The 24,600-nt window shown below is 38.8% G+C and overlaps 2 protein-coding genes and 1 long non-coding RNA gene across 4 annotated transcripts; 2 read left to right on the top strand and 1 right to left on the bottom strand.

Moving 5' to 3' along the window:
• Positions 1-1,639: 1,639 nt before the first annotated feature.
• Positions 1,640-8,956, top strand: LOC307044845 (proteasome subunit beta type-3-like). Its single transcript, XM_079690266.1, has 6 exons — positions 1,640-1,673; positions 1,931-2,103; positions 6,974-7,158; positions 7,517-7,624; positions 7,726-7,840; positions 8,564-8,956. Exons 1-6 carry the CDS (start codon positions 1,646-1,648, stop codon positions 8,675-8,677), a joined length of 723 nt encoding a protein of 240 aa, XP_079546392.1. The 5' UTR covers positions 1,640-1,645; the 3' UTR covers positions 8,678-8,956.
• Positions 4,245-6,967, bottom strand: LOC307044855. Its single transcript, XR_013809703.1, has 3 exons — positions 5,312-6,967; positions 4,551-4,598; positions 4,245-4,359 (listed from the first exon to the last, which is right to left on the bottom strand). It is a non-coding gene; the product is annotated as an uncharacterized lncRNA (long non-coding RNA).
• Positions 8,957-16,401: 7,445 nt separating the features above from the next.
• LOC307044836 (uncharacterized protein) lies at positions 16,402-24,206 on the top strand. Of its 2 annotated transcripts, XM_079690241.1 has the most exons (6): positions 16,402-16,432; positions 16,729-16,824; positions 19,798-20,010; positions 20,150-21,226; positions 23,244-23,412; positions 23,614-24,206. In XM_079690241.1, exons 3-6 carry the CDS (start codon positions 19,800-19,802, stop codon positions 23,744-23,746), a joined length of 1,590 nt encoding a protein of 529 aa, XP_079546367.1. In that variant the 5' UTR covers positions 16,402-16,432; positions 16,729-16,824; positions 19,798-19,799; the 3' UTR covers positions 23,747-24,206. The 2 variants fall into 2 exon arrangements, with proteins under 2 accessions (XP_079546367.1, XP_079546368.1); XM_079690242.1 differs by lacking the exons at positions 16,402-16,432; positions 19,798-20,010 and having other exon boundaries at positions 16,751-16,824.
• Positions 24,207-24,600: the final 394 nt, after the last annotated feature.

Below are 24,600 nucleotides of genomic sequence, written 5' to 3'. Positions count from 1 at the left end.
GCTGTTGGTAGAGTTGAGACACCGGCTGGACTACTTTTGAAGTGCCAGGCTTCCTCCACTGGCACTCAACTTCTGTGGAGCTGATCTGCCACATGGCAAATATTGCCAATGCTGCAGCGTGGCTGCATTTGTACATCCCCCGTGCACAATCACAGACAGCGCTCTGCATCGCGCCATCGTCTCCCATGTAGATCTGTACAAATAAAGTAAGTACCATGTTCGTTAACATGCTATAATAGATTGAATGAGCAATACAAGGATGGTCCAGATCTGGGGGTGGGAGGGTTTATTTTTCCATAGTTTTGTCCACGTGTCTGATTGTTGTTATTGTTTGTTTTTCTGTATTTTTTGTAATTTGTGTTGTATTGGTTGTGATTGTACATTGTATTTTTTAAATGTGTATTGCATTTTTGAAAAACATTTGATCAACAAAAAAAAAGGATTTGGTCAGGATCTAGACTCAGTGTGTAGTTTATTAATTAATCAATGCTCTCTACATTAGGAAAACACATACCAGTTTACCAGAGGGAGTCACACACAGCTGTGCCTAGATAACCAAACAAATTGACAAGATAACCAAAATCCTTGAATCTACACACAGCAAATAAACTCAAATGACACAACGAGATGTAAAAGGAGATCACACATACAGTATAGTCGATATAAAACTGGCCGCTTCAATCTGAAGAGCAACTAAAACAAAACACGGGAGTGTACCTTGTTCTTGTGAACACTAATGTTATCCACAGCATACACACCCGTATACAGTACACCCGTTCTAGGTTCTGATTGGCTCTCTAGGTTGGCATTCTAGCTTCTGACTGGCTGTCCAGGTTGTCAATCACAGCCGTGGGCATATTATACTAGTCGACTCGTAACATCGCTAAACTTTTTTTCTTGACGGTTTTCTCAGTCAACTAATGCTATTGATAACAGTAACATACATTAACACAGCCCTGCACACTGCAGTCATTATATGCCGGGTCTGTGGTTCATCATCTTCTTTTTCATTCTCCTCCTTATTGACTGACATTAACGTTAAACATTGCACTCATGTTACTCACCGAAACCTTGTAAAGCCGGTCCCGCATGCTGGCTCTTACAGAACCGACTAACTCCCCTTTCGTGTATGTACAGCTCTCAACGTGCCCAGACTTGTAGTGATTTTCACCTCGTTTTATACTTTTATTCTCATTCTGAAAGAATGAGGTGAAATGTACCAACGTGACGGCCATCTTTGTGTTGGTGACGCGTATTATGCGGGACCAGAGACATGTAGTTCACTGAGCGGCTTAACACAAAAAAAATTGCTACTTCACAGTTTTACGACACATTTTTATTTTTTTGACTTGCAAAATGTTCTTTTAAATTGACAAACATCATATGTGTAGTTCGTGGCACAATCCAAACGGGATCAAAAGATACGTTTTCTCTCTCCATTGAATTCAATGTATAATTTTCCGCTTCCGGGGTCCCATGGAGGCTCCCGGAAGGGGAGGGACTTCGCCTCTCTATTGGGCACTAACATTGGGCACTGTCCTGCCCAATCACGGTTGAGTTATTTCAAATGTATCATTTTTCAACTGTCCAACTGTCAATCAAATGTCCCAACTGCCATTTCACCTCTGGCTGCTGTGGAGGATGGATGTCAGCGGAGGAGAGTCTAACTCTAGGTAAGTTATACAGAAACAAAACGTTTTTAAGAAAGTGAGCAGATATATTGTCATAATGTGAGCAAGCTAGGGGTCTAAATACATATTTTTAAACTTAAATAAATATGTTTTGCCAATGTTGAACAGCTAACTATTGTTTGAGTTTAGCTGCCTGGATGACAATTATTTTCCTTTAGGCCGTTCTTCTTTTTTATTATATTTATTTGTATCTTAACTTAATGTAGCTTACACTCTTTTCTGTGATAATTCTTCAATAGCTTGGTTTCAGTCACGTGACTTCTATGACGCGCGAAATTCAAGTGGAGGTCAGGAAGTGAAAACGCAATCATTCATCAACGCAGGAATCATGGAGGACACCGACTATGTCAAACAATTAAATGAACCTGCACGCCGCAGATATCGTGAAAAAAATCACAACACACTCACAATGGTAAGAGCACCAGACATTAGATCACATGCCAATCTGTTTTTAGGTAAATGGTCAAATGTAACTAGTATAGAGAACCGCAGTGACGCGTCGTAAAACCCGGAAGTAAACTTCTTCCGGTTCCTTCGCGAAAAACCAATGCAAATTCTCCATAGGATTTTGGAAAATAGCTCGAAATAAGGTCTGTGGTTGACACACGTTTAAGAGAGGGATCACGTTTTGTTCAGCCGGATAATCTCCACATGTCAAACCTACTTTTATCATTTTTGAATCATAAATCTAGTCGCCAAAAGCTAAATGCTAACGTTATGCTATAAACGAAGTACAAGCCAGTACAGCAGCAGGGTCGCACGACTTCAACGTCACGCCAACTTAAGATCGTTTCAACTGACTTGCACTGAAACTGCACTTTGAACACTTTAAATATATTACCATTTTAAACTGTATACCCCGGTTATCTAGGCCCGTTTTGTTTAATGTATACCACGTTTATCTAGGCCCTTTTTGTTTTATGTATACATGTCACACTGTGGGAAACGATATTTTGATATTTCTGGATGTATAACACATGTAGAATTTTTGACAATAAAGCTGAATTTGACTTTCGCGTGCTTGCATATTTTAACAAAGCTTTTCATTTTAGCCACACTGAATTTAACTAGAAGTCATGGCTGTGTTAATTACCAGTCTGATATCGTTTTACAAAGATGACAAGAAGAGTGTAGATAGAGGAGAGAACCACTACAAGTCAGGACACGTTACAGTGCAGCCTAGTGTGCTTACCGGTGTTGTCAGGGCTAGCATGAGGGACAAGGTTTATAGTGTCGGTGAGTAGTGATAGCAAGAGTACCGTTAACCTTTTAAGACCGAGTTAATTTATTCACATTAATTCCCATCAACAAATCAATTGTATGTGTCACATGAAATCTTTATTAGGCAAGGCAAGTTTATTTATATAGCACTTTTCAACACAAGGCAATTCAAAGTGCTTTACAAAAAATGAAAGACATTAAGAAAATGGCATTTAAAATCAGTCATTAAAAAGAAAAGCTAATAAAATAAACATTAAAAGAAAAAATACATGGATAAAAGTTACAGTGCAGTCTAAGATATTAATAGTTTCATTAAAAGCAGCGACAAAAAGAAAAGTCTTCAGCCTGGATTTAAAAGTAGTAAGTTGCAGCGGACCTGCAGGTTTCTGGGAGTTTGTTCCAGATATTTGGAGCATAATAACTGTACGCTGCTTTACCATGTTTAGTTCTGACTCTGGGGACAGAAAGCTGACCAGTCCCTGAAGACCTGAGAGATCTGGATGGTTCATAATTTAGCAGGAGGTCAGAAATGCATTTTGGTCCTAAACCATTCAGTGCTTTATAAACAGCAGCAGTATTTTGAAATCTATTCTTTGACACACTGGAAGCCAGTGTAAAGACTTCAGAACTGGAGCGATGTGATCCAATTTCTTAGTGTTGGTAAGGACTCGAGCAGCGGTGTTCTGAATCAGCTGCAGCTTTCTCATAGATTTTTTAGTGAGACCTGTGAAGACACCATTGCAGTAGTCCAGTCTACTGAAGATAAAAGCATGGACACGTTTTTCCAAATCCTGCTGTGACATTAGTCTTTTAATCCTAGATATGTTGTTTAGGTGATAGTAAGCTGATTTAGTAACTGTTTTAATGTGACTGTTGAAACCAATAACTAATTTAACCCGCTGACAAGAGAGCCCACCTCCGAAGATCGTGACTGGCTGAGGGACAGACTCGGGGGCAGGTTCTCAGGAATTTCTTGGCTTCTCTCCCCCGAGCCAGAAGAGGAACACTACAGCTTGGAAACACTTACTGTTCCTGAAATGATCAAATCTGTTGGGCATCAGGGACCTGAGGCAATTGTGGCAAGCATGGCATTGTCTGAAGAGCAACAGAGGGCAATTCAGGTGGCTACCACTGGTCAGCGAACCAGCCCAAACTGGCATTTGTTCAGGAAAGGAAGGTTGACTGCCAGCAACTTTGGAGCTGTCCTGAGGGCAAAGCGTGTGACTGCTTCCTTTATTGCCAGGGTGCTAGGGCAACAACAGGCCCTTGATGGTGTTGTGTCTGTACAGTAGGGGACTATGAATGAATCTGAGGGCGTCAGGGCATTCACCACTGCAACTCAGATGCAGGTCCATGAGTCAGATTTGTGGCTCTCCCTATCAGGATTGTTGGGGGCATCTCCGGATGGTCTGGTAGGGTCTTCCGCTGTGCTGGAGGTAAAGTGTCCCTACGGAGCCAGGGAAATGATAATTAGTAAAGCATTGCAAATCAAGGGCTTCTTTGTCAGTAAGGAAGGAGAAACATTCAGCCTGCGTGAGGAACATCCTTACTGGTACCAAGTGCAAGGTCAGCTTCACCTCACTGCAAGGAAGAAGAAATTAAAAAATGGTGAATTGTTTTTAATTTACATTTACTCGCCTTTGCAATGTTGTGGTTGTTAGAGTGTTAGGTTTCCTGTCAGCTCGTCTGTTGGGAAGATATAAAATATAGTTTCATGGATGTCACACCGTCACATATACTGTAAGAGCATTAAGACATACAGTACATAGGCTAAAACAAAACATCTAAAGATATAACCTTGCACTTTGATAAGTCTCGTGAACATTTTCACTATTTTGACATTTTTATAGATGAAAATTGAACTAAAGAAATAAATGGTAGATTAATCCATATTGAAAATAGGTGTCAGCTGCTACACTAATTATAATAGTTATATTTCTTAATTAATTAAGATAAGATATTACTGTATTGATCCCAATTTGGGAAATGTTTGTGTAGCAGCAGCATAACAAGAAAAACAAAATATAAGTTATTATATATACAAAAGTATGTGAGGGATGGAGTATTAAATTGAATATAAATGTAAAATGTACATGTGATTTTACGTCCAAGAGAAGCTATGGAGCAGAGAGTTCTCTGCCAGCCAGAGGTGATTTGTTATTAGTTCAATATGTCAAACTGATTTCCCTGACTACAATCTTTAGTTACATGGTGAAACGTTATGCTGCTTGTACAAATAAGACTTATCATATAAGCCACACAGGTTTTAATAGGATGTATTCATTATCTTTACTTATGTTGCGGTCTTTTCAGCAGCGCCATCTCTATAACGGCGATACAGTCACTACCCATTATTTACATTTCACCGTGACATGGACAAAAATGTAACGTCAGCTTACCTCATGGCACGAATCCAGACTCTCCTTTGGAAAACATTGGCCGGGAAACGATAGAACAAGCACGTTTCATGCGAAGACCTGTGGCTGCAACCCGGAGCAAAGCAACAAACCATTGCGTAGCTAACTAGTAGCGCTAGCTTTAGCTAACGTTAGCCAACGAAACAAACTGCCGAGTAAAATTGGAAAACACTGGTAATTAATTATTCTATAATTTGTAAAACTACGGTGTTAAAAACGACAATTTCAAAAATACAGATTCTAATGGTCAGATATAGATATACAGATACTAAAGATAGGCAGGTACTTGCCTTCAAGCAGAACACAGGGGAAAACAAACTTAGCGGGAGTGTTTAGGTGTTCGGCGTAATGACGTACAATGGCCTCGACAATTTCTGTAGTCCTATTCAGCCATTCGGTAACAACCATCGTTTTTCAGACACGTAAACTCTTCAAAAATCCCCAGTGGGGTCACTGCTGATGTATTTAATGTCGTAGAACAAAACGTCAATTACCTCTTAAATTTGTGTCAACCACAGACCTTATTTCGAGCTATTTTCCAAAACCCCATGGAAAAAATGCATTGCTTTTTGAGGAAGGAACCGGAAGTGCTAAAAATGCTAACTTACTTCCGGGTTTTACGACGCGTCACTGTGGTTCTCTATTTAAGGGTAACAGTTACAAGAGATGGCTAAGCTAATGTTGGTAGCCAGCTAGCTTATAGACTTCTCCATCCTGCTTAAACTGAGCAAATATTCAATGAAAACATATTTTAAATTTGGGGTTGCAAGTAACTTCAATCTCACAACTCTAAACGTTTCAATATATTCAATGTTGTAGTTAATTATACAAAACATTTCATTGTGATGGTAGCCGGGGCATAGCTGCAATGCTAAATACTTAGCTTACCTAGCTGCACACGAGCTAACGTTGTGTCTTGTAGGCTAACTTAACTGTTACAATCATTCCCCAAATTCACTTTAATGGCATTATGATTCAATAAATCCGGTTCACTTAAAGGGCTGGTGTTGCGTTTGGGTCAACATCAGCTAACGTTTGGTTAATTAGACATTGCTAGTTTGGTTAGCTAAAGCTTCAACCTACTAAGCTAGTCAGCAATTTGTTAATGTGAGTCCACTGACAGCAGACAACTGCAACAACTTCAACAACCCAGCAACGACGTTTCACTATACATCATTACATTTAAACATGTATAACGCGGGATAATAAAGACTTTGGTTCAATAATAATGTTCTACAACTACACTTTTTATTTTATCTTACTTTTATTTCTTTTGATCGTTGAAATGATTTTAGATGAACGTTATGCTCCATGTTTACACATTTGGGTGGTTGGAAATAACCCTGAGTCATGTTTTTGGTCCTTAAATGAAATACATAGATTTCAGTCATTTATTTTGAGGACAACATTATTCAGTATCTTATTTGCTTGTTGCAAATAATACATATTCTTAGGATATTCTTTACATGTTATGCTGTATAGAAGGGCCTCAACTTAAACTTAATTTTTATTTCAATGAATGTGCTTAAAAATGAGCTTTATGTTTAAATAGTTTGATTTGTCTCTTTAATCAGTTGTTTGATCTATCAATGGTTTAAGCTCTGACTAACTTAACTCTTCTTACGTTTCTCCTTCTTCATCCAGTCTATTATGTCCTATAACGGAGGGGCCGTCATGGCCATGCGAGGGAAGAACTGTGTGGCGATAGCAGCGGACCGGAGGTTTGGCATCCAGGCTCAGATGGTCACCACAGATTTCCTGAAGATCTTCCCCATGGGAGATAAGCTGTATATTGGGCTGGCAGGACTGGCCACTGATGTTCAGACAGTGTGATTGTGTAGACCTCCACCTTGTTTTTTCAAAGTGGCTAAACAGTTGTGAACACCAGGGTACTATGATGACAGGGTTGATTTACAACTCTATAAAGCTACAACTCTCAGATCTAGAATAAGTAAGACTTCTCATCTAGAGAAAGCCTGGAGTGTCAAGTACAATACTACACCTATAATGTTTATACCAACAACTAAAGTATTGTAGTTGAATAGTATAACTCTGCATTCTAATAAATAGGGGAGAAAACGTTATTAGAAATTCTGCTATCCATAGCTTTGAAATAAGTTAGATTTGTGATGACTGAATTCAATGTAAATATCTGAGGATTGATGGACGTCTTTGCCTTGTGTGTAGATCCCAGAGGCTTAAATTCAGACTCAACCTGTACGAGCTGAAGGAGGGTCGCCAGATCAAGCCCAAGACCTTCATGAGCATGGTGTCCAACCTGTTGTACGAGAAGAGGTGAGTGCACTGAACTTAATAAAGACCCATGTCCACATTTAAGCTGCTTACAGTAGGCACAAATACCTGCATAAATGGTAAATATTTCATGCTCTCATCAGGTTTGGGCCATACTACATCGAGCCTGTGATCGCCGGAATAGATCCAAAAAACTCCGAACCATTCATCTGCTCCTTGGATCTGATTGGCTGCCCCATGGTGACAGAAGACTTTGGTGTGAGCGGAAGTTGTGGTTCTCTCCTTGTTGCATTATTATTTGCACAGTGGCAGCTCTTTAACCTGCATTACAGTACCTTCATATTCACTGACCACACTCACTAGAGGAAGTAGGGCTGTGTGATATATTGCTATTGTAAAAAAGATGTTTACTGAAAAGATTAAATGATACTAAGAAGACTGAATAATACATGGTTTCTTATTTACATTTACAATAACCCTCAATGGCCATACATGGGAGCGTCACCAGACCAATTGTCATCTCTAGAATATTGTTGAATGAATTAAGCCTGAATGTAGATGAAAGTTGTATATTGATTAGGGCTACACAATTTACAACACACAAAAAGATGTTTACTGAAAAGACTTGAACACAAGATGTTTGAACACAAAAAGATGTTTACTGAAAAGATTAAATGATACTGAATAATACATGGTTTCTTATTTACAAGACTACAGCTCCATGACTTTACTCCAATGGGACAACAGACACTGACAGATTAGACAAGGCACAGCAAATAACCCCAATCTTGTCAATTAATGCTAGTGCCTCACCTGGTTTTGTTAGCATGTGCTCTATGGGCACAGCCCTGCTTTGCAGAATCTGATATTTTCTTCTGACTAATCCTATGACTCTTTCGACATGAATACGCACATTAGCTATTTTTCTTGTCTCTTCCACCTCGTATGCTGACAGCTGACTTTTCCCCCTGGTGAATGCAGGCCTCTTTAGTGAAGCACAGTCAAATCCCACACTATCGCCAATATCGAACCCACGGTCTGCTAGGACAATATCTCCAGGTAACAGGTTTTTTAGGAGCCCACTCTGTATTGTGATCTGTTTATCACTAACTCTTCCTCCCCAGGCACAAGATATGTAAGTGACATAGCCTTGGGGAGCAACACCAATCAGAAATTTAACAGTATGGTGATGCTTGTAGTTGGACCATGTTTGTGCTCTAGCTAGTAAATTAGAGGGCCTCTCAATAAAAACTTCAAAACAGTCAATAATCACAGCAACTCTACATCCAAATGCCTGTCTGAATCCCATTGGCATTGTAGCTTGAAGTACATGTCGCTCTGGCCACTCAATTATAAATTCTGTAATCTCAAGAAGTATGTCAATTAACTTATGCCAAATTCTAGAAGCAGTGGAGAGAGAGATGTTGAACCTGAAAGCCAAATCTTTCAGAGGGAGATTTAGAATCAGCCTCAGCAAAACTAAAATGAACTGTTCAAATTTGGAGAGCACAGACATAGGGCCACAGGTGATGTAGGGCTCGCACAGTTGAAAAACCTGAAGTAAAACTAAGAAGTTGGGGAGCCCGGTGTAAAACTTTGTCTTCTCTTCGTTGTTCTCAAAGGACTCCTGGTTGAACTTTGTGTCCAGTGCCTTTGTCCGAAGATCTCCCAGCTCTGTTGTGTTCTGTCTCAGAACATCCTCCATCCTCTCGATGTCCTCCATCGTTAAATCAGTCTGGCATCCTGCATCTGCATACAATATAGCAGTAGCAAGCATAATTAGTTATTTAAAATAGTCAAATATGAATGTGAATTGTTATCTTTTTGACAACCACATGCAAGTTCTCTGTTCCAATTATTGCAGATTCTCAAGTTAGTACTCTATTTTCTAAACCTAAACCTAATTCAAAGTTTGCATTGATTTTCTGACAATCACATTTGTAATATTTAATAATAATGCTGGTGGTTAATTTACCTTGTTGGTCATTTAATATCCCACTGGTGTCCTCTGGTTGTGGGCTGTCAGACGGGGGTTGCGTCGGTTCTGGGCTCTCGGTTGTCTGCAGGAGATCCAACAAAGCCTCTGCACATTCTGATTGTCTTTGTGGGTCTTCCTTGAGCTCCATCCTCTGCTCTCGTCGAAGAGATGCCTCTGATCTGGGCTTACTTGTTGTGTGGTAACCGAGGCTAACAGTGGGAGCCCAGTCTACCGACTCAACGTCACCCAAAGCGCTAGGGCACCATAAAAAGTCCCAACAAAGTCCATATTAGACTACAGGTAACTTAAACATGATCAGTATTACTAAGTACATAAGCATTTAACCACAACCCAATAATACATAAACAAAGCCACAAAAACCAAGTTAGCTAATACCTCTGATGAAGTGGTCGCTGCAGACACGTGCATTAGACGACTCTGCTCCTCCCGACCGCAGATGTAGGTTTGAAAGCCATTTTTTCCGGCGTTCTTCGGTTAGCTTCTTAAATTGCTCAGCTTTATGGACGACAACCTTCGGCACTCGGTAAAACCTCTTGTTTTTCTCTCGGCCAGATCGATTGGAACAACCGTAAACTACACAACACACCGGCATTTTCACAATGGTAACAGCAGCTAGATCCTCTGTATAAAAATTACTTCCTGACTTCCAATGGAATTTCGCGCCAAAGGAATACAGCGGTGTGACGTCAAGTGAAACCAAGCTATCGGCATTATATTGATAGCATTAGCAGCTATATGTTTAATGCTATCTAGCTACTTTGGCTAGGTTTCATTGTTCGGCCAGATGTGGCGAGAAAGTGCGAGTGAGGCTGCGTTGATATAGTCTCTTACAGTGCAAATACGTAACTTACTCGCACTAAAGTTATTTATTAGTAGTACGTGTACACTACAATTTACCTGTTTCTGACTAAAACATCAGCCACTACTCTATACTTGCAAATATTATATTGTGTTGAAGGGGGATTTCATATCTGCCTCTTGTCGCTAAGGCAACTGTGTATATGAGACGCAGCGTCACGCACGGCAGTTAGGCCTTCCCGATTTGATTGGTCGGACGGGAAGGGCCGGCGGGCTTTCCTTCCGACCAATCAACTCATTGGAAGGGAAGGCCGGCGGGCTTTCCTTGACATGTCCCTGACACAGCGGACTGCGGGTGTAGTATAGAGTGAGCGTAGCGTGCAATACTGTGTTTCACCACACATTAATTTAGAGGGGCGCTGTTTCAGTCTTTGTAAAATACTCATTGACGACAGCGGAGAGATGTTTTTAAATACAAATAAAAAATATAAAGAAATACCCAGTCTCCAGGAGAAAACGCCACTGGAGGCTGAGCAGAATCTCCCCTGTGCTTCTCTAGAAGTTGTCTTTATGGGTGAAGTTAATTAACTTAAAATTACCATACTGCTTATAATTTATATAAGGTGTGTATTAATGGGTTTAACTAGTAGATGATAGATGATGGCATTTAATTTAATCCGGCATAATATGATTCGTCAACATCAGGATGAATTTGTCTTTTTCTTATAATTACAGGAAGCGGGAATGAGCTGCAGGAATCTGTTAAAGTCCTAGCAAAAAGTAAATTAAAAGAAAAATCTACAGTGTCCAAAGCACAAAACATCTCCTGGAAGTAACAGGTGCATTTGGATTTGTCCTTGATAGGATTTTAAAATACAACACAGACTTCAAAGAGTTTATAGATGTTGATAGAAGTGAGAATCAGTAACTTTGACAGATTCCAAGTGCACTTTTCTGAAGCACCGGATCTTCAGCCTGTCCTAAGAAAAGTCTGTCAAACTCAGGTATACATGTACCATGCTTGTTAAATTGTGTTTCAAAAAATCACACAGGCCAGAACTTTACTTTGTGCTGTGCTTGCTCTTATTGTTTTGTTCAGCCAAGAACCAGTTCTTCTGAATAGCCTAACTGATCTACTTAAGAAGAAAATTCCAGAAGTATTTGATGAACTGCAAAATGACATTCTTACTGAGAAGACCAGCCTCAAACTTGTCAGAGTTTGCATCTCTGACTTGGTAGAGAGGCATGGGTTGTAAGTATATGAATGTGAAATGTGTTTATACTGTATATAGGGGTTGGGACACTTTTTCCCTTAATTTCATTGCCCAACCATTTCTGTTTCAGGCCTGAAATTGTTCTTGGAATTTTTTTACATTTAACTTATTCGTATTCATATTCTGTGAACAATGCATTTTATTTTGTTAATAAAGTCCCTATCTTTCAAATTGAAACTGCTCTGCCTGCTAACTTTTATTTGTTGATACCATACTTACTCTAGGGATGAATACATCATTATTAAAGCTAATTAACTATAGATTCACTATAAGATCACCATAGCCAACTCTATAGTATTACTATAGTAATGTTCTGTAGTGTGTTCCAAAAAACCATAGAAATAATATAGAAAGCACTATAGTGATACTACATAAAACTCAATAGTGTAGCTATAGTAATTTCCTATAGTGGCCGAAAAACCATAGAAATACTACAGGAAACACTATAGTATAACTGTAACTTCACTATAAGATCACCATAGCCAACTCTATAGTATTACTAAAGTAATTCTCTATAGTGTGTCCCAAAACACCATAGAAATACTATAGCAGTTTTTTGTGGTATTTCTATAGTAATTCTTAATAGTAATTAGGGATGTCCCGATCACCTTTTTTTGCTCCCGATCCGATTCCGATCATTTGATTTTGACAATTTGCCGATACCGATTTTTCCCGATCCGATCTTTATGCAATGCATTAAGAGAAAAAAAAGCATTCAAGTTGTCCCCTAAGGTTATTTTTTTATTTAAATTGGATATTCTATCCAACATGGATATAGCTTCTTTCTTTCGCAGCAGCATTGGATCAGTTCAGTTGTGCAGCATTGGATCAAAACAAAATAAAGCTTTCAGTACTCGTTAGCTTACTGCTACAATTAGGAACTGCGCCCTGCCCACTCTGTTGTCAGATTTGAGAGAAATAAGCAACCAGGTCTATGAAAACAAGCCCCAAAAAAGCAACACATACATGATGTTCTGTCATTTGAAACCAAAACTAAGGCCTCAGGATGACTTTAAGACTTGAACATGGTCATTTTTGTTTTGTAACATTGAATACAAAATTTAAAAAAAAGTATTTAAAAAAAAAAAAAGAATCCCGATCCCAGATTTTTTTTTCTCCCGATTCCGATCTTTTGAAAATCACGTGATCGGCTCCGATCCCCGATCACGTGATCGGATCGGGACATCTCTAATAGTAATACTATAGTGTTTTTTCGTAAGGGCTGTGTCTCGCTGACCCCATGCTATCATCATCTTCTGTTTAAAGCAGCTTTGCTAGACGTTGATAACATGCATTCTTCACATGCTGAAGATATAGATTTGAAAAAAATGCACGTTTTGCAACATAGCACACACTGTAAAAAAAAAACTCGTAAAAAAACGGTCAAAGCACTGGCAAACAAAAACCCTTAAATTACAGTAAAATAATAAGCCATTAATTTACGGGAATTGTCCTTAAAGATTTTACAGGAAAACACTGTAATTTTACAGATTTATCTGATCTTTTTACAGTCAATAACCTTTTAATAAAAGTACAGCACTAATACTTCTACGGGCAAATACTCTAATTTTACAGACTTAGCCTCTCTTTTTACAGTCAATAACCTTTAATAAAAGTACAGCACTAATACTTCTATGGGCAAATACTCTAATTTTACAGATTTAGCCTCTCTTTTTACAGTCAATAACCTTTAATAAAAGTACAGCACTAAAACTTCTATGGGCAAAAAACCCGTAAAAGAACGGTCAAATTACTGGCAGCAGCGGCTGCCAAACAAAAACCATAAAATTAAAGTAAAAATACTTTAACTGAAATAAAGTGCAAAAGCAATTAGTATACAGAAATTGTCCTTAAAGATTTTAGAGGAAACTTTCCTCTCTTTTCAAAATCCATTGTCTTAAAGTGTTACATTAAAATACCTTAAATAAAGTTCTGATGAGAAAAACAGTTTTTTACATTTTTTTTTAATTAGATGTATCAAACACTAAAATAAATACAGAACCTAAAGTTCTACAGCTAGAATACTGTTATTTTACAGCTTTTTTCTAACATTTTCCAATCAAACAGGTTCAACAAAATGACATTGACAACATGACAATTACTCTGAAAACTTAAAATATAAAAATATTTGTAGAATTATAGTACAACTAATGAACCCAGCATTTAATATTTAAACATCATACTTATAAACAGTAGAAACAAAAAGTAAGATTACTTTGAAACATTCTCAACTGAAAATAACAGAAATTGCAAAATGGCGACATATGTTCACATTGGGCAGTGTGCAGGATTTAGTACGTCTAACAATGGGGATGTAGGTTCCAACCAATGGATAACTTGTTCACTCACCCTCCTATCCCAAGTTTGTAGGATAATGTATATTGGCTGCAAAAAACTTGAGGCCCAATCATGTTTCTTCTGTCCATTCTGCGCTACTGTAGACGTGAAAGTGCAACCTAGAGGACAAAAAGATCAGAATCAGAAACGGGTTTATTGCCAGGTAGGTTCACACGTACAAGGAATTTGACTGGGTGTCGTGCTGCATACAAATGAAAAATAAAAAAAAGTACACAGATAGCCAACTATATTAAGAACACTGTAATACAAATATAGTAAGATAGAAATAAAATAAAGCAGTAATTTACATCAAAATAGAATGCAATAAATTATAGAATATAAAATATGTGCAGTAAGCTATTTAAACATTGCATTATTTACCATCCTGTGATCTCCATTATCTAATGCATAGAGTCTGCGTTGTGGCTGAGGTAAAGTGTCAGTAGGGGGGGGGCGAGCCTTGTTGAGGTGGCGAGAGGTTTTGGTCCTGATGGAGAGAGGTGTTGGTCCTGATGGAGAGAGGTTCTGGTCCTGATGGAGAGAGGTTCTGGCCCTGATGGAGAGAGGTTTTGGTCCTGATGGAGAGAGGTTCTGATCCTGATGGAGAAAGGTTCTGGTCCTGATGGAGAGAGGTTTTGGTCCTGATGGAGCGCAGCCTCCAGCCAGAGGGTTGTGTTGAAGGCAGAGCTGAAGTCCACAAACAGGATCCTGGCGTAGGTTCCTGCTGTGTCCCAATTAAATCCCAATTAAAAACCCACCTGTTCAAATCTGCCTACTCACTGTAGTGCTCCCCATTATATGTTTCATTTGTTTCCACTTGACTGTCTCCTCCATGATTTCCTGTTTGTGTTTTTATCATGTTCTGTTGCCTATTAGCGTTTTCTTTTCTTTTTTTAACAAATTGTATGGTGTCCTTGGGTGTCATGAAAGGCGCCTAAAAATAAAATGTATTATTATTAAATACAGGGAGGGGTAATCACGAGACAAGAAACAGCCGGGCAGGGGAGGCAGAAACACAAGGGCAACAGGTGAACACAGTTAGACAATCAGACGCACCAGGGAAACTAACGACAGGATAACAAGACACAGGTGGGAACAGAACAGCAAAATAACACCCAAAACAAGACAGACTAAACTAAAAACATGACATGACATTAGGATTGTGACATAATGAGGGTACCCTTCGATTCTGTGTCACCTCACGATGTGAAACGATGTCATGGATGTGCAGAAAAGATAAATAATAAGGTTTTGTGAGTGAATTTCGGTGCAGTAATCTGTTAGCATTTTTCGCTTGTTGCTAATTCAGAGGCTCAGCGTTAGCATTGTGGGTTTTATTTTGAACAATTTTAAATAATGATCAGTTAGATGAGTTTCTTCCCGTTACATGGATATAAAACATTCATAGTTTATTGGGGGAAACGCGCCATCTGCAGGAAACAGCGTCTGAGGACATATTAATATTCAATAAACTATTAATGTTATATATCCATGTAACGGGAAGAAACTCAGCTAACTGATTTTTTTTTTTTTTTTTTCCAAACCCACAAAGCTAGCGCTGAGCCTTTGAATTAGCTAAGAGCGAAACAATGTTAAGGCCGTTAGCACAGAACTCTAGCTACACTGTAAAAAAAGTCTGTGAAATTAACAGGGAAAAGCTGTAAAATCACGACATCAAAAAACTGTAAATAGAGAAACAATGAAGCAGTGTTTAATTTACAGTAATATTTCGTAAAGTACTGAACCAAACAAAACTGTTAAATTCACATTAAGAATATGTTAAAAATAATTATATTTCATTGTATAATTTACAGATTACTGTGGTTTGAACACAGAAAAACTGTAATACATAAAACAATACAATACAGTTAAAACGACAACATGACAATGTGTTAAAATCATGTTTTTTTATATTTTTTCATTCTTGAATATACTATAATATACTTACTTCTTATTTCTATTTTTTTAATACATATGTTTATTTTGAAATTGGAAATAAACCAGTACTGAGACATTTTTGGAAATTAAATGAGAATCCATAAAACAGCTGGCGTTTGGATTCTCGGGCCGCCCGGCTATTTGGAGTGGAATGCAGCCCACGGCAGACAGCCCAAACAGTAATCGAACGCGCCACTAACGGCCCGTCCACACAGCGGTAAATCTACTTTTTGAGTCTTGTATTTTTTTTAAATTGGGACAGCCTCTCGGCGGAAGTGACGCAAGCGGTCAACGAACGCAGCCTCCGAAGGAAACGGCCGCTAAACTGAGACACGCCTACTGAGCAGTAGAGTTTGTTTCTGTTATTTCATTGGACTATTTAATTATCGCGGGAGCAGCCACTTTTTGCAGGTTAACGGCTCAGTGCGCGGCCAAGTCTGTCTACCACGGACCACGGAGCTATGTGCAGGTGCTCATGAGCGGAGGATCACATCTGTAGCACTGGTAAGCTAACCGTTTATTTTCTTCAAACTTCAATTATAACACGGTGTGTTGTCAGGACAATTCTGTTTGTGATTTATTGCATTTTGCAGTCATAGTAGTTATAACATCTACTGACCGGGAGTTAATTTAAATAGTCTGGTAACGTTATTGAAGTATCATGCTAAAAGCTGAACTCTTTATTTTCATTTAATTCATGCTGTTGTGAAGCGGGGGGTTTGAAGCTACATCTGAGCGGGTTCAACGTTAACGGGCAGTCGTGTTAGCGTGCTAAAAATGATTACCTGCCGTATTTGCAGGTTAACGGTTACGCGGCCAAGTCGGCCTCAAGTCTGCCTGCCACGGACCACGTGGAGCTGTGTGCACATGAGCGGAGGATCACATCTGTAGCACTGGTAAGCTAACCGTTGAGGGGTTATGTTCTGCATTGCATAGGAACCCCTAAAAATGATTACCTGCCGTTTTTGCAGCAAAACGCTACAGACTTTGAAGGGTTATGTGCTGCATTCTAGAGTGCATAGGAACGAACCCCAGTGTTTTTTCAAATGTGTTGGCACGAACTGCAAGCGAACATTTTGTACTTACGCATATTTTAAAGCTCACTTTTATCGGATGCACAATGTGCCTGCAGCCACTGCTAGAGCCATTGTTACAGATTTGAAATGTGCAATTTCGTTATGTGCGCGCCAATTTCAAACAGTGAAAGAACTTATATCCCACTTAAAAGATCATATAGTGGAGGGACGACCTGTGTTATGTCCAGTAACTGGTTGTACAAATACTTTCACTGTGAAATCGTCATTTACTGCTCATATGTCCAGAAAACACAGAGCATGTTCTGTTGATAGCATAAGTGACATTTACAGGGAAGCCATTTCTCCGTGTTCTGCACATGAAGATGCTTCCCAGAGCCCAAATGATGCAACAACAAATGAAAGCACTGATTTGACACAGCATTTCAATGAGACCTATCTTAGGAATGTATGCTTATTCTACTTAAAATTGCAAGGGCAGCTCCTTCTTCCAGCTTCAACAATACAGACCATTGTCGAAGAGATGCAAAATGTGCATGAGTTGGGACAGGATTACATTTTAAGTAAACTACGTTCACTTTTAAAAGATGACATGTCTCTAACTGATGATGCTATTGCTAAAATCTGTGATTGTGTGAAGGATTCCGATCTGTTCTCAGTCTGTCACCAGGGACCACTGAGAACAACATATTCAAGAGCTCAGACATTCAAAAAGATGTTCAAATACATAGAGCCTAAAAAAGTAACATTAGGAAATGATGAAAATATGACACAAAGGTTTGCTTACTACATACCTCTGAAACAAACAGTAAGTGGCTTATTAGAATCAGAATTTTGGAAGAATTCAATGTCACAGCAGTCATGTGAAACAGACTCAGATGTTTTTGGTGACATAAGTGATGGACACAACTTTAAGTCCAACCAGTTCTTCATTGAAAATCCAGGATGCCTGAAGCTAATTCTGTACCAGGATGCTTTTGAAATTGTCAACCCCCTTGGCTCTGCTAGGAAAAAACACAAAGTTGTTGCAGTCTATCTTTCTGTGGCAAATCTACCTGCTCATGTGCGCTCTAATACTGATCACATGTCCCTGGTTTTATTGTGTGGAGAGAATGACCTAAAACAATTTGGATTTGCTAAGGTGTTCTCAGAGATGTTAGTGGATTTAAAAGATTTGGAGGAAAATGGAATAGTTACAACAGTTGGAGACATGGTCAAAGGGGCTCTGTACTGCATTGCGGGTGATAACTTGGGTTCACACGGTATTGGTGGGTTCACTGAAAACTTTAGTCGTTCAAAGTACTTTTGCAGGTACTGTGAAATCACACAAAGTGAGTTTAAGAGTGATGATCCAAATGTATGTGGGCCACAGCGCACACCCGAAGGTTACGATTCTGCTGTTGCTGATCTACAAGTTGAAGACAGTCCACACATCAAAGGCATAAAGGCAAACTCTGTCTTCAATGCTCTGACATCTTTTCATGTTTGCAAGCCAGGTCTCCCACCTTGTTTAGGCCATGACATATTTGAGGGTGTCTTATCCTACGATGTTGCACTGTACTTAAAGTATTTTATTAAGAAAAAGAAATGGTTTACATATTCACTTTTGAACCGGCGCATAAAACAGTTCAAGTACAAAGGATCTGATGCTCTCACTAAGCCCTGTGCTGTCAACTCTGACGTATTCAAGCTCTCAGGTCAAGCCATTCAGAACTGGAATTTGTTAAGATTGCTGCCTGTATTAATTGGAGACAAAGTGCAAAATCCAGAAGATGATGTGTGGCAGTTGACTCTCCAGCTTAAAGATATTGTTGATCTGATTTGTGCACAAAATATTTCGTTGTCACAGGTAGCCTATCTTGACATTACAATCCAAGAATATTTGGAAACAAGGAAGTGTTTCTTTCCTGAGAGTCCACTAAAACCAAAGCACCATTTCATGAGACACTATCCGGCACTCATCTTGAAATGTGGCCCCTTGATTAGAGTATGGACAATGCGTTTTGAAAGTAAACACAGCTACTTCAAGAGATGTGCCAGGCATTTGAAAAACTTTAAAAATATCTGCCTAACTTTATCCGAAAGACATCAGATGTTTCAAGCATATCTTTCAGCTGGGCCAGGATGCAGTCAACTTCTGCAAGTCAAAGACAGTTGTAATTTTTACTCCAGTCTTTACAGTGATTCAATCAAACATGCAGTGAGAGAGTTTGGCTTTTCAGAAAACAATACTAGTGTTTCCACAGACATACAGTATAAAGGTACATCATATAAAAAAGGGCTTTTCCTTGTGTCCAAAAATGACGAGTCCATGGAGTTCGGAGAACTGCTCATTATTTTAATTCAAAATGATTCAGCTGTGTATTTTGTGATGGATATACATAAAACTGACTATCATTCTGAATACCACCTGTACTCTGTGACAAAACAGAATGCAAGGTTGCAATGTGTTAACATTAACGACTTGGTAGATTTTTATCCGTTACCATCATACATTGTTAACGGGCACCAAGTCATCCCGCTGAAACACAGTGTGTTGTCAAAATAAACACGATATTGGCTACTGTGGTGTTGAAACCATTCTAACAATGCACATGTATGCTTAGGGAAAATGATAAAATAATATTTGAAAAATATTAAAGTGACAGCAGTTTTTGTTCTGCAATGTACAGAAATAAAAAGTATACATCCTCAATCACACCCTATACTCAAATTAGAGGTTCCTCTTATCTGTATATAATGTATGTACAGTATTACTTGACTAAATGTCTAATTATCTTTGTCTTTCATTTGTAATTTTGAAAACCGAAAAGTGTCGTTCTTCAATGATTCCAGAGATGACAGACATGGAGCAAACATTTATACGCAGTGCCATCACTGAGGTCTTGCCTGACCTTCCAGAGATGACAAAAGATATTCTGGAAGAGACTTTACAATCCCTTGGGGTGGAGACCTATGAGGATTTCCAGTTTGTTAATGAAGCAGATTTGCTGTCAGCTTTGAGGCCAATTCAAGCCAGAAAAGTCCTTGCTGCTTGGAAGCTGAGATGTATGTATACTTGTGACTATTTTAGTACAGGATGCAACCAGTGCCCAAAGTGGCCTGCATAAAAGATACATCAGAAATATAGAAACATTAAAACTGTGTTCCTCATAACTCTTTTTGTTAATATGTGTGTGTTTTGCAGGCCAGACTCCTGAATCCAGCAGCTCATCTGTTGGTGGCTCGCCAAGACCTTCTGCATCCTTGATGTCCTATTCACCCAGAAGTTCATCCTCAACCTCTTCCAACAGCTGCAAAAGCCCTGATATAGACTGGATGGATAGCTTTGTGATACCGAAGGATAAGTTCCCAGAGGAACTGATGCAGACACTGGACAGAGGAAAACGACCTAGTCCACAAATGAGAAGAGAGATGGTACGGATTCTGGTGTGTGAAATGAAGCGAAAAAGTACTTGCTTAAGTAAAAGACACACTATTGAAGTTGCAAAAAAGATAGTGGCAAAGTATCCTACGTCTCTTCAAGACATAATAGAGGGAGACGTGATCGGGCCAGGGTATCACTCTCTGGTCAAGCAATTGCAAAATAGGATAGAGAATGTGAAGCGATCCACGACCCCAAAAATAAGAAAACGAAAGAATGGCACCGACGAGTCAGACACAGATGAAGTCCCTCCAGAACAGAGAGCAGCAATCCAGGACACTTATGGGTGCATTAAATGGGATTTAAAATTCCTGCCCCTTGGAGAGACCGAAGAGAGCCAGCAGGAGAAAAAGGAAAAACTGAGGGTGATGTCTAAGCAAACTGATGTAAATCCAGAGGAGGTCAAACTTCTAATGAAGTCAACGTTCTACACGCAGCGTAAACAAGTCAACCAGGGGACAAATATAAAATCCCTCCTGCAAGAGTGGCCGTTTTGGTTCGACGACCTTGGCATGGCAGTCCACTTCAAGGAACTCACAGGAAGTGAGCTTCAAGAAACTTTCACACGGAATTTGGATCTGAAGGGGAAACGACTCCTGAACTACATGAATACGGTTGCTGTGTACAAGAGCAAAAGGTTGCTACAGGCTTTAACCAAGTTCAAAGTGATGAGAGGAGAGCTAAGTGGTTGTTCTGAAGACGTCAAAGACATGGTGCTGCTTCTACTGTCCTACTTTGATGAGAAGGAAGACACGATGTTCTGTTATGTGGAGGACACATGCCTGGCAGGGGAAGTACAGATGGACCAAGTTCAGTTGACTCCCACCATTGTTGTGTGTGGTAAGTAAAAACGTTCACTACTTTTTTCCTGTTCTTTCTGCCACTTCTTTCTCTCTTTTCTGTCTAATTTGAGACGTTTATGTTGCACAATGTTTTTTGTTACTGTAAGCTCGTAAAGGGCTAGTTTGGATGCTTATGGATACTTATCCATAGTCAGTGTATTACTTGCATGTCTTTGGAGGAACAGGCAGGAGTACGGGTACGTATGTAAAGCTGTGGATGGGTGCAGCAGCGAAACGTATTTTAGCCACCTAAAAATTCAGTTTACATGTACGCTATATTTAGAATATTGTCACAAATGTACCCTGCTGCTTCAGTCCCTATCAGAAACAGACTGTATAGCTGTCTGACAGCAAGGTAGAGCTTTGAAAATATTCTTTAATATAGCATACACTAAGAGTAATATTGTTTTAGTTTTTTTGGTGGCTTAACTATGTCCACAGCAGTGCATTGCTTAGCTGTCTGCTGGTTCTCCTCTCTGTTTCTCCAAACTGTAGCTCCTACAACCCCCCTTCAAACAATATGAACTATCCCCTAAACCAGGGGTCGGCAACCCGCGGCCCACGGGCCGCATGCGGCCCTTTAAGCCCTCTGCTCTGGCTCCCTTGAGCTTAGACAAAAATAGGAAGGAAATAAAATAAAAGTATTTGTAGGACTATTTATATTTTGTTGCATGGTTGAAAATGTTTCGTATCTTGTATTTTGAGGTGATACTGTGACACATAAATAAAAAACAAAACGGTATTAATTAGGTCAACTAAAATATGCGTCACATCCTGCTATAGGTCCCGCACGAGCGCCTTTTCCTGCGGGTGAATAACCTTACCCCCGGCTCGATGAGCGAATGGATAAATCAAAGAACAGTACAGGAGAAACACAGGATTTAATTCTGTGTGGACAGAGTTATATGCTTTCACAGCAAACGATGCTGGTTTACCGGTATGTTTGATATGTAGAGAGAAGTTGTCAAAGGTGCTGCACTGCAGCCTTTACGTATCGAGGAACAACGGGAACAACACGGAGAGGAAGACAGCTGACAATCTTCAGTCATAATCATAGGTCATAATTCAATGGGGTATGTAATTTATTTCAGAAAACACTTTTTGTTATATTCCATGGAATGCTCTTAACATCCCGATAGCAATGAATATATTAAATGCTTTGACAATAAATACATACAAAAATTAATCTCTGGAAGCCGTAGCGCTGTAAAAAGCACGACCAATCATCTGAGCCGGCCCGGCTAAAATAACTGGATGGCCTACCTGCCTGTCAGCCTTCCATCTGTGCACAAATTTATCTCGTGGCCTCATTGGTCATGCGCGCGTTCGTGTGTGTTGGAGGAGGGGCTCTGTGAGGAACTCTGAAGGAAGAGGTATGTTTGTTCCGGTTGTGTATTTTCAAATTCTAGCGCACTCGAGCTGGTTTCTCCATTCTTACCTAACCTACCTTTAACTATTTTTAGGGTGCAGCTATATGTTTTATTTATTTCAAAGTGGGCCCATTTTAATAATATTTTTTTTCCTTCAAATGTGCAGAGGACTCCCCAAGTGCTGTGTTTAATTTATTTTAATGTAGGCCTGTGTATTATTTTTAATTCTCCTTATACTGTAGGAGTTCTTTGTTTCTTATTAGAGGTTAACATTTTTATATCATGTAATAAATAGCCTAATAAATGCAAAAAAACTGTAGTTTTTGTCTGATATAACAATAAATACAACTTTATTAGCTATCAAGCTATGAAATATGTTTTGCGGCTCCAGACAAAAAAATGTTTTGGAAAAAGCAGCAAAATGGCTCTTTTGGTCAAAAAGGTTGCAGACCCCTGCCCTAAACTATCCCCTTTATCTCCCCTTAACCTGCAAATACACATACATACATTTTTGTATTGATGGTGAGAGCAATTTAACAGACCTTAAAATGTAATAACATATGTGCTAAAATTGTTTTGTGAAATGTTTCAGGAAGACAAGTCTTGTTTTAATTTAGTTTGAATTGTGTTTTTCTTCTTTTTTAGGATTATCATGCTATTCTTCAAAGCGATACATGCTGAGTGTGGATCGAAACATAGTACAGGACAACATCCCCTCCTTGGTTTCTGCCCTGTCCATGATGTTTGGGAGCTATTATTGCTTCAACATCGCCTACCAGTCAGAGCTGGCATCCACCCTGGAGTTTGTCCAGAGGTATGTGTTTTTTGGGATGGGTTTTATCCAACAATTTATTTTATTAAACTGCAACAAATCTAAAGCAGCTGCTTCAGTGAATTGGGGGTTAAGATAATTGTCATTTTGGCTTCAAAATAATAAGATTGATGTGAATTTTGTTGTTGTTAGGCAAGCTATTTCATTATTAATTCTGTTGTTTGTTTGTTTTTCTATTTTAAGGTGTTTTTTCCTCTCCATCAACCCAGAGAAGGGCACCAAAGTGGAGAAGACACGCGCATCCCGTCTTCAGGTGAACCCGAGAGTCCTCACCTTGATACAGGAACTTTCGGACCATGAGTGGCGTGATGTCTGAATATGGACAGTAAGATCAATGGCATGTGGCGATGTGCCCAAGTTACAGTTTGTTTGATTGTTTAAATCGTAGTTAAAATTTGAAGTGCCTTTTTTCTAATTAAATTGTTCTTTTAACTAATTTAAAAAAATGCAATATGTAACTCTCAAAATGTCAAACTATTATTTTAAGGTCATTGTAGCCACTCTTGGGGTTTGCTGTTACAAAGTGAAGTTGCTTAAACAATCTTCGGTTGGTTTATGTGGATGTAAAAGCTCAGGACATCACTGTTGAGTGTAAAAATGTTGACGTGTTACACTCCACTGGGTGGTTTTGTTTTGTTTTTTGTTTTATAAACATTTCCCATAAATCATTTGTAAGTAACCTCTCAACTTTGTTCAGCTTGAAGTTTGTTTATTGTGCAGCCTTAGTTTGTATGTTTTACCAATATGTATGTTGAGAAATGACAGATGTTTTTGATCACTGCTATTATTTATATATATATATATATATATATATATATATATATAATAAATTCTTGGAAAGGCAAGTTCTTGTTGGAATTTTTTCAATTTTTAATACAGTGGCTCTTGAGGTTTATCTAGCTTTGCATTTTTAATTTTAAATGCTTAATTTGTGTACCCTGGATTACATTCTTCACATTTCTGGTAATAGTCAAACATATATATACGAAGGCAGTGTAGTTTAAATTAAATCTTTCAATCTGACTAATGTATAGGAAAAACATTTTTTTTCCACTGAGCAATAATCCTTACAGGCGCTTTTATACTATATATTTGAGATTGTTATTCATAAAACAGTTTTTGCTGCATTTTAATTGTAATAAATACATTTTACAGAAAATTAAAATTGCA

This window comes from Notothenia rossii (assembly GCF_949606895.1).
Source record: "Notothenia rossii genome assembly, chromosome: 6".
In the NCBI taxonomy this organism is placed as follows: Eukaryota; Metazoa; Chordata; class Actinopteri; order Perciformes; family Nototheniidae; genus Notothenia; species Notothenia rossii.
This window is presented reverse-complemented; position numbering and strand designations above follow the sequence as displayed.

Bases quoted from the DNA above. Each gene is read 5' to 3' on its own strand.
- LOC307044845 (XM_079690266.1), top strand. From the start codon at position 1,646: ATGTCAGCGGAGGAGAGTCTAACTCTAG. The intron at 7,159-7,516 runs GTGATTGTGTAG...CCTTGTGTGTAG, and splicing joins GCCACTGATGTTCAGACAGT to ATCCCAGAGGCTTAAATTCA. The intron at 7,625-7,725 runs GTGAGTGCACTG...TGCTCTCATCAG, and splicing joins AACCTGTTGTACGAGAAGAG to GTTTGGGCCATACTACATCG.
- LOC307044836 (XM_079690241.1), top strand. From the start codon at position 19,800: ATGACAGACATGGAGCAAACATTTATACGCAGTGCCATCACTGAGGTC. The intron at 20,011-20,149 runs GTATGTATACTT...TGTGTTTTGCAG, and splicing joins TGCTGCTTGGAAGCTGAGAT to GCCAGACTCCTGAATCCAGC. The intron at 23,413-23,613 runs GTATGTGTTTTT...TTCTATTTTAAG, and splicing joins ACCCTGGAGTTTGTCCAGAG to GTGTTTTTTCCTCTCCATCA.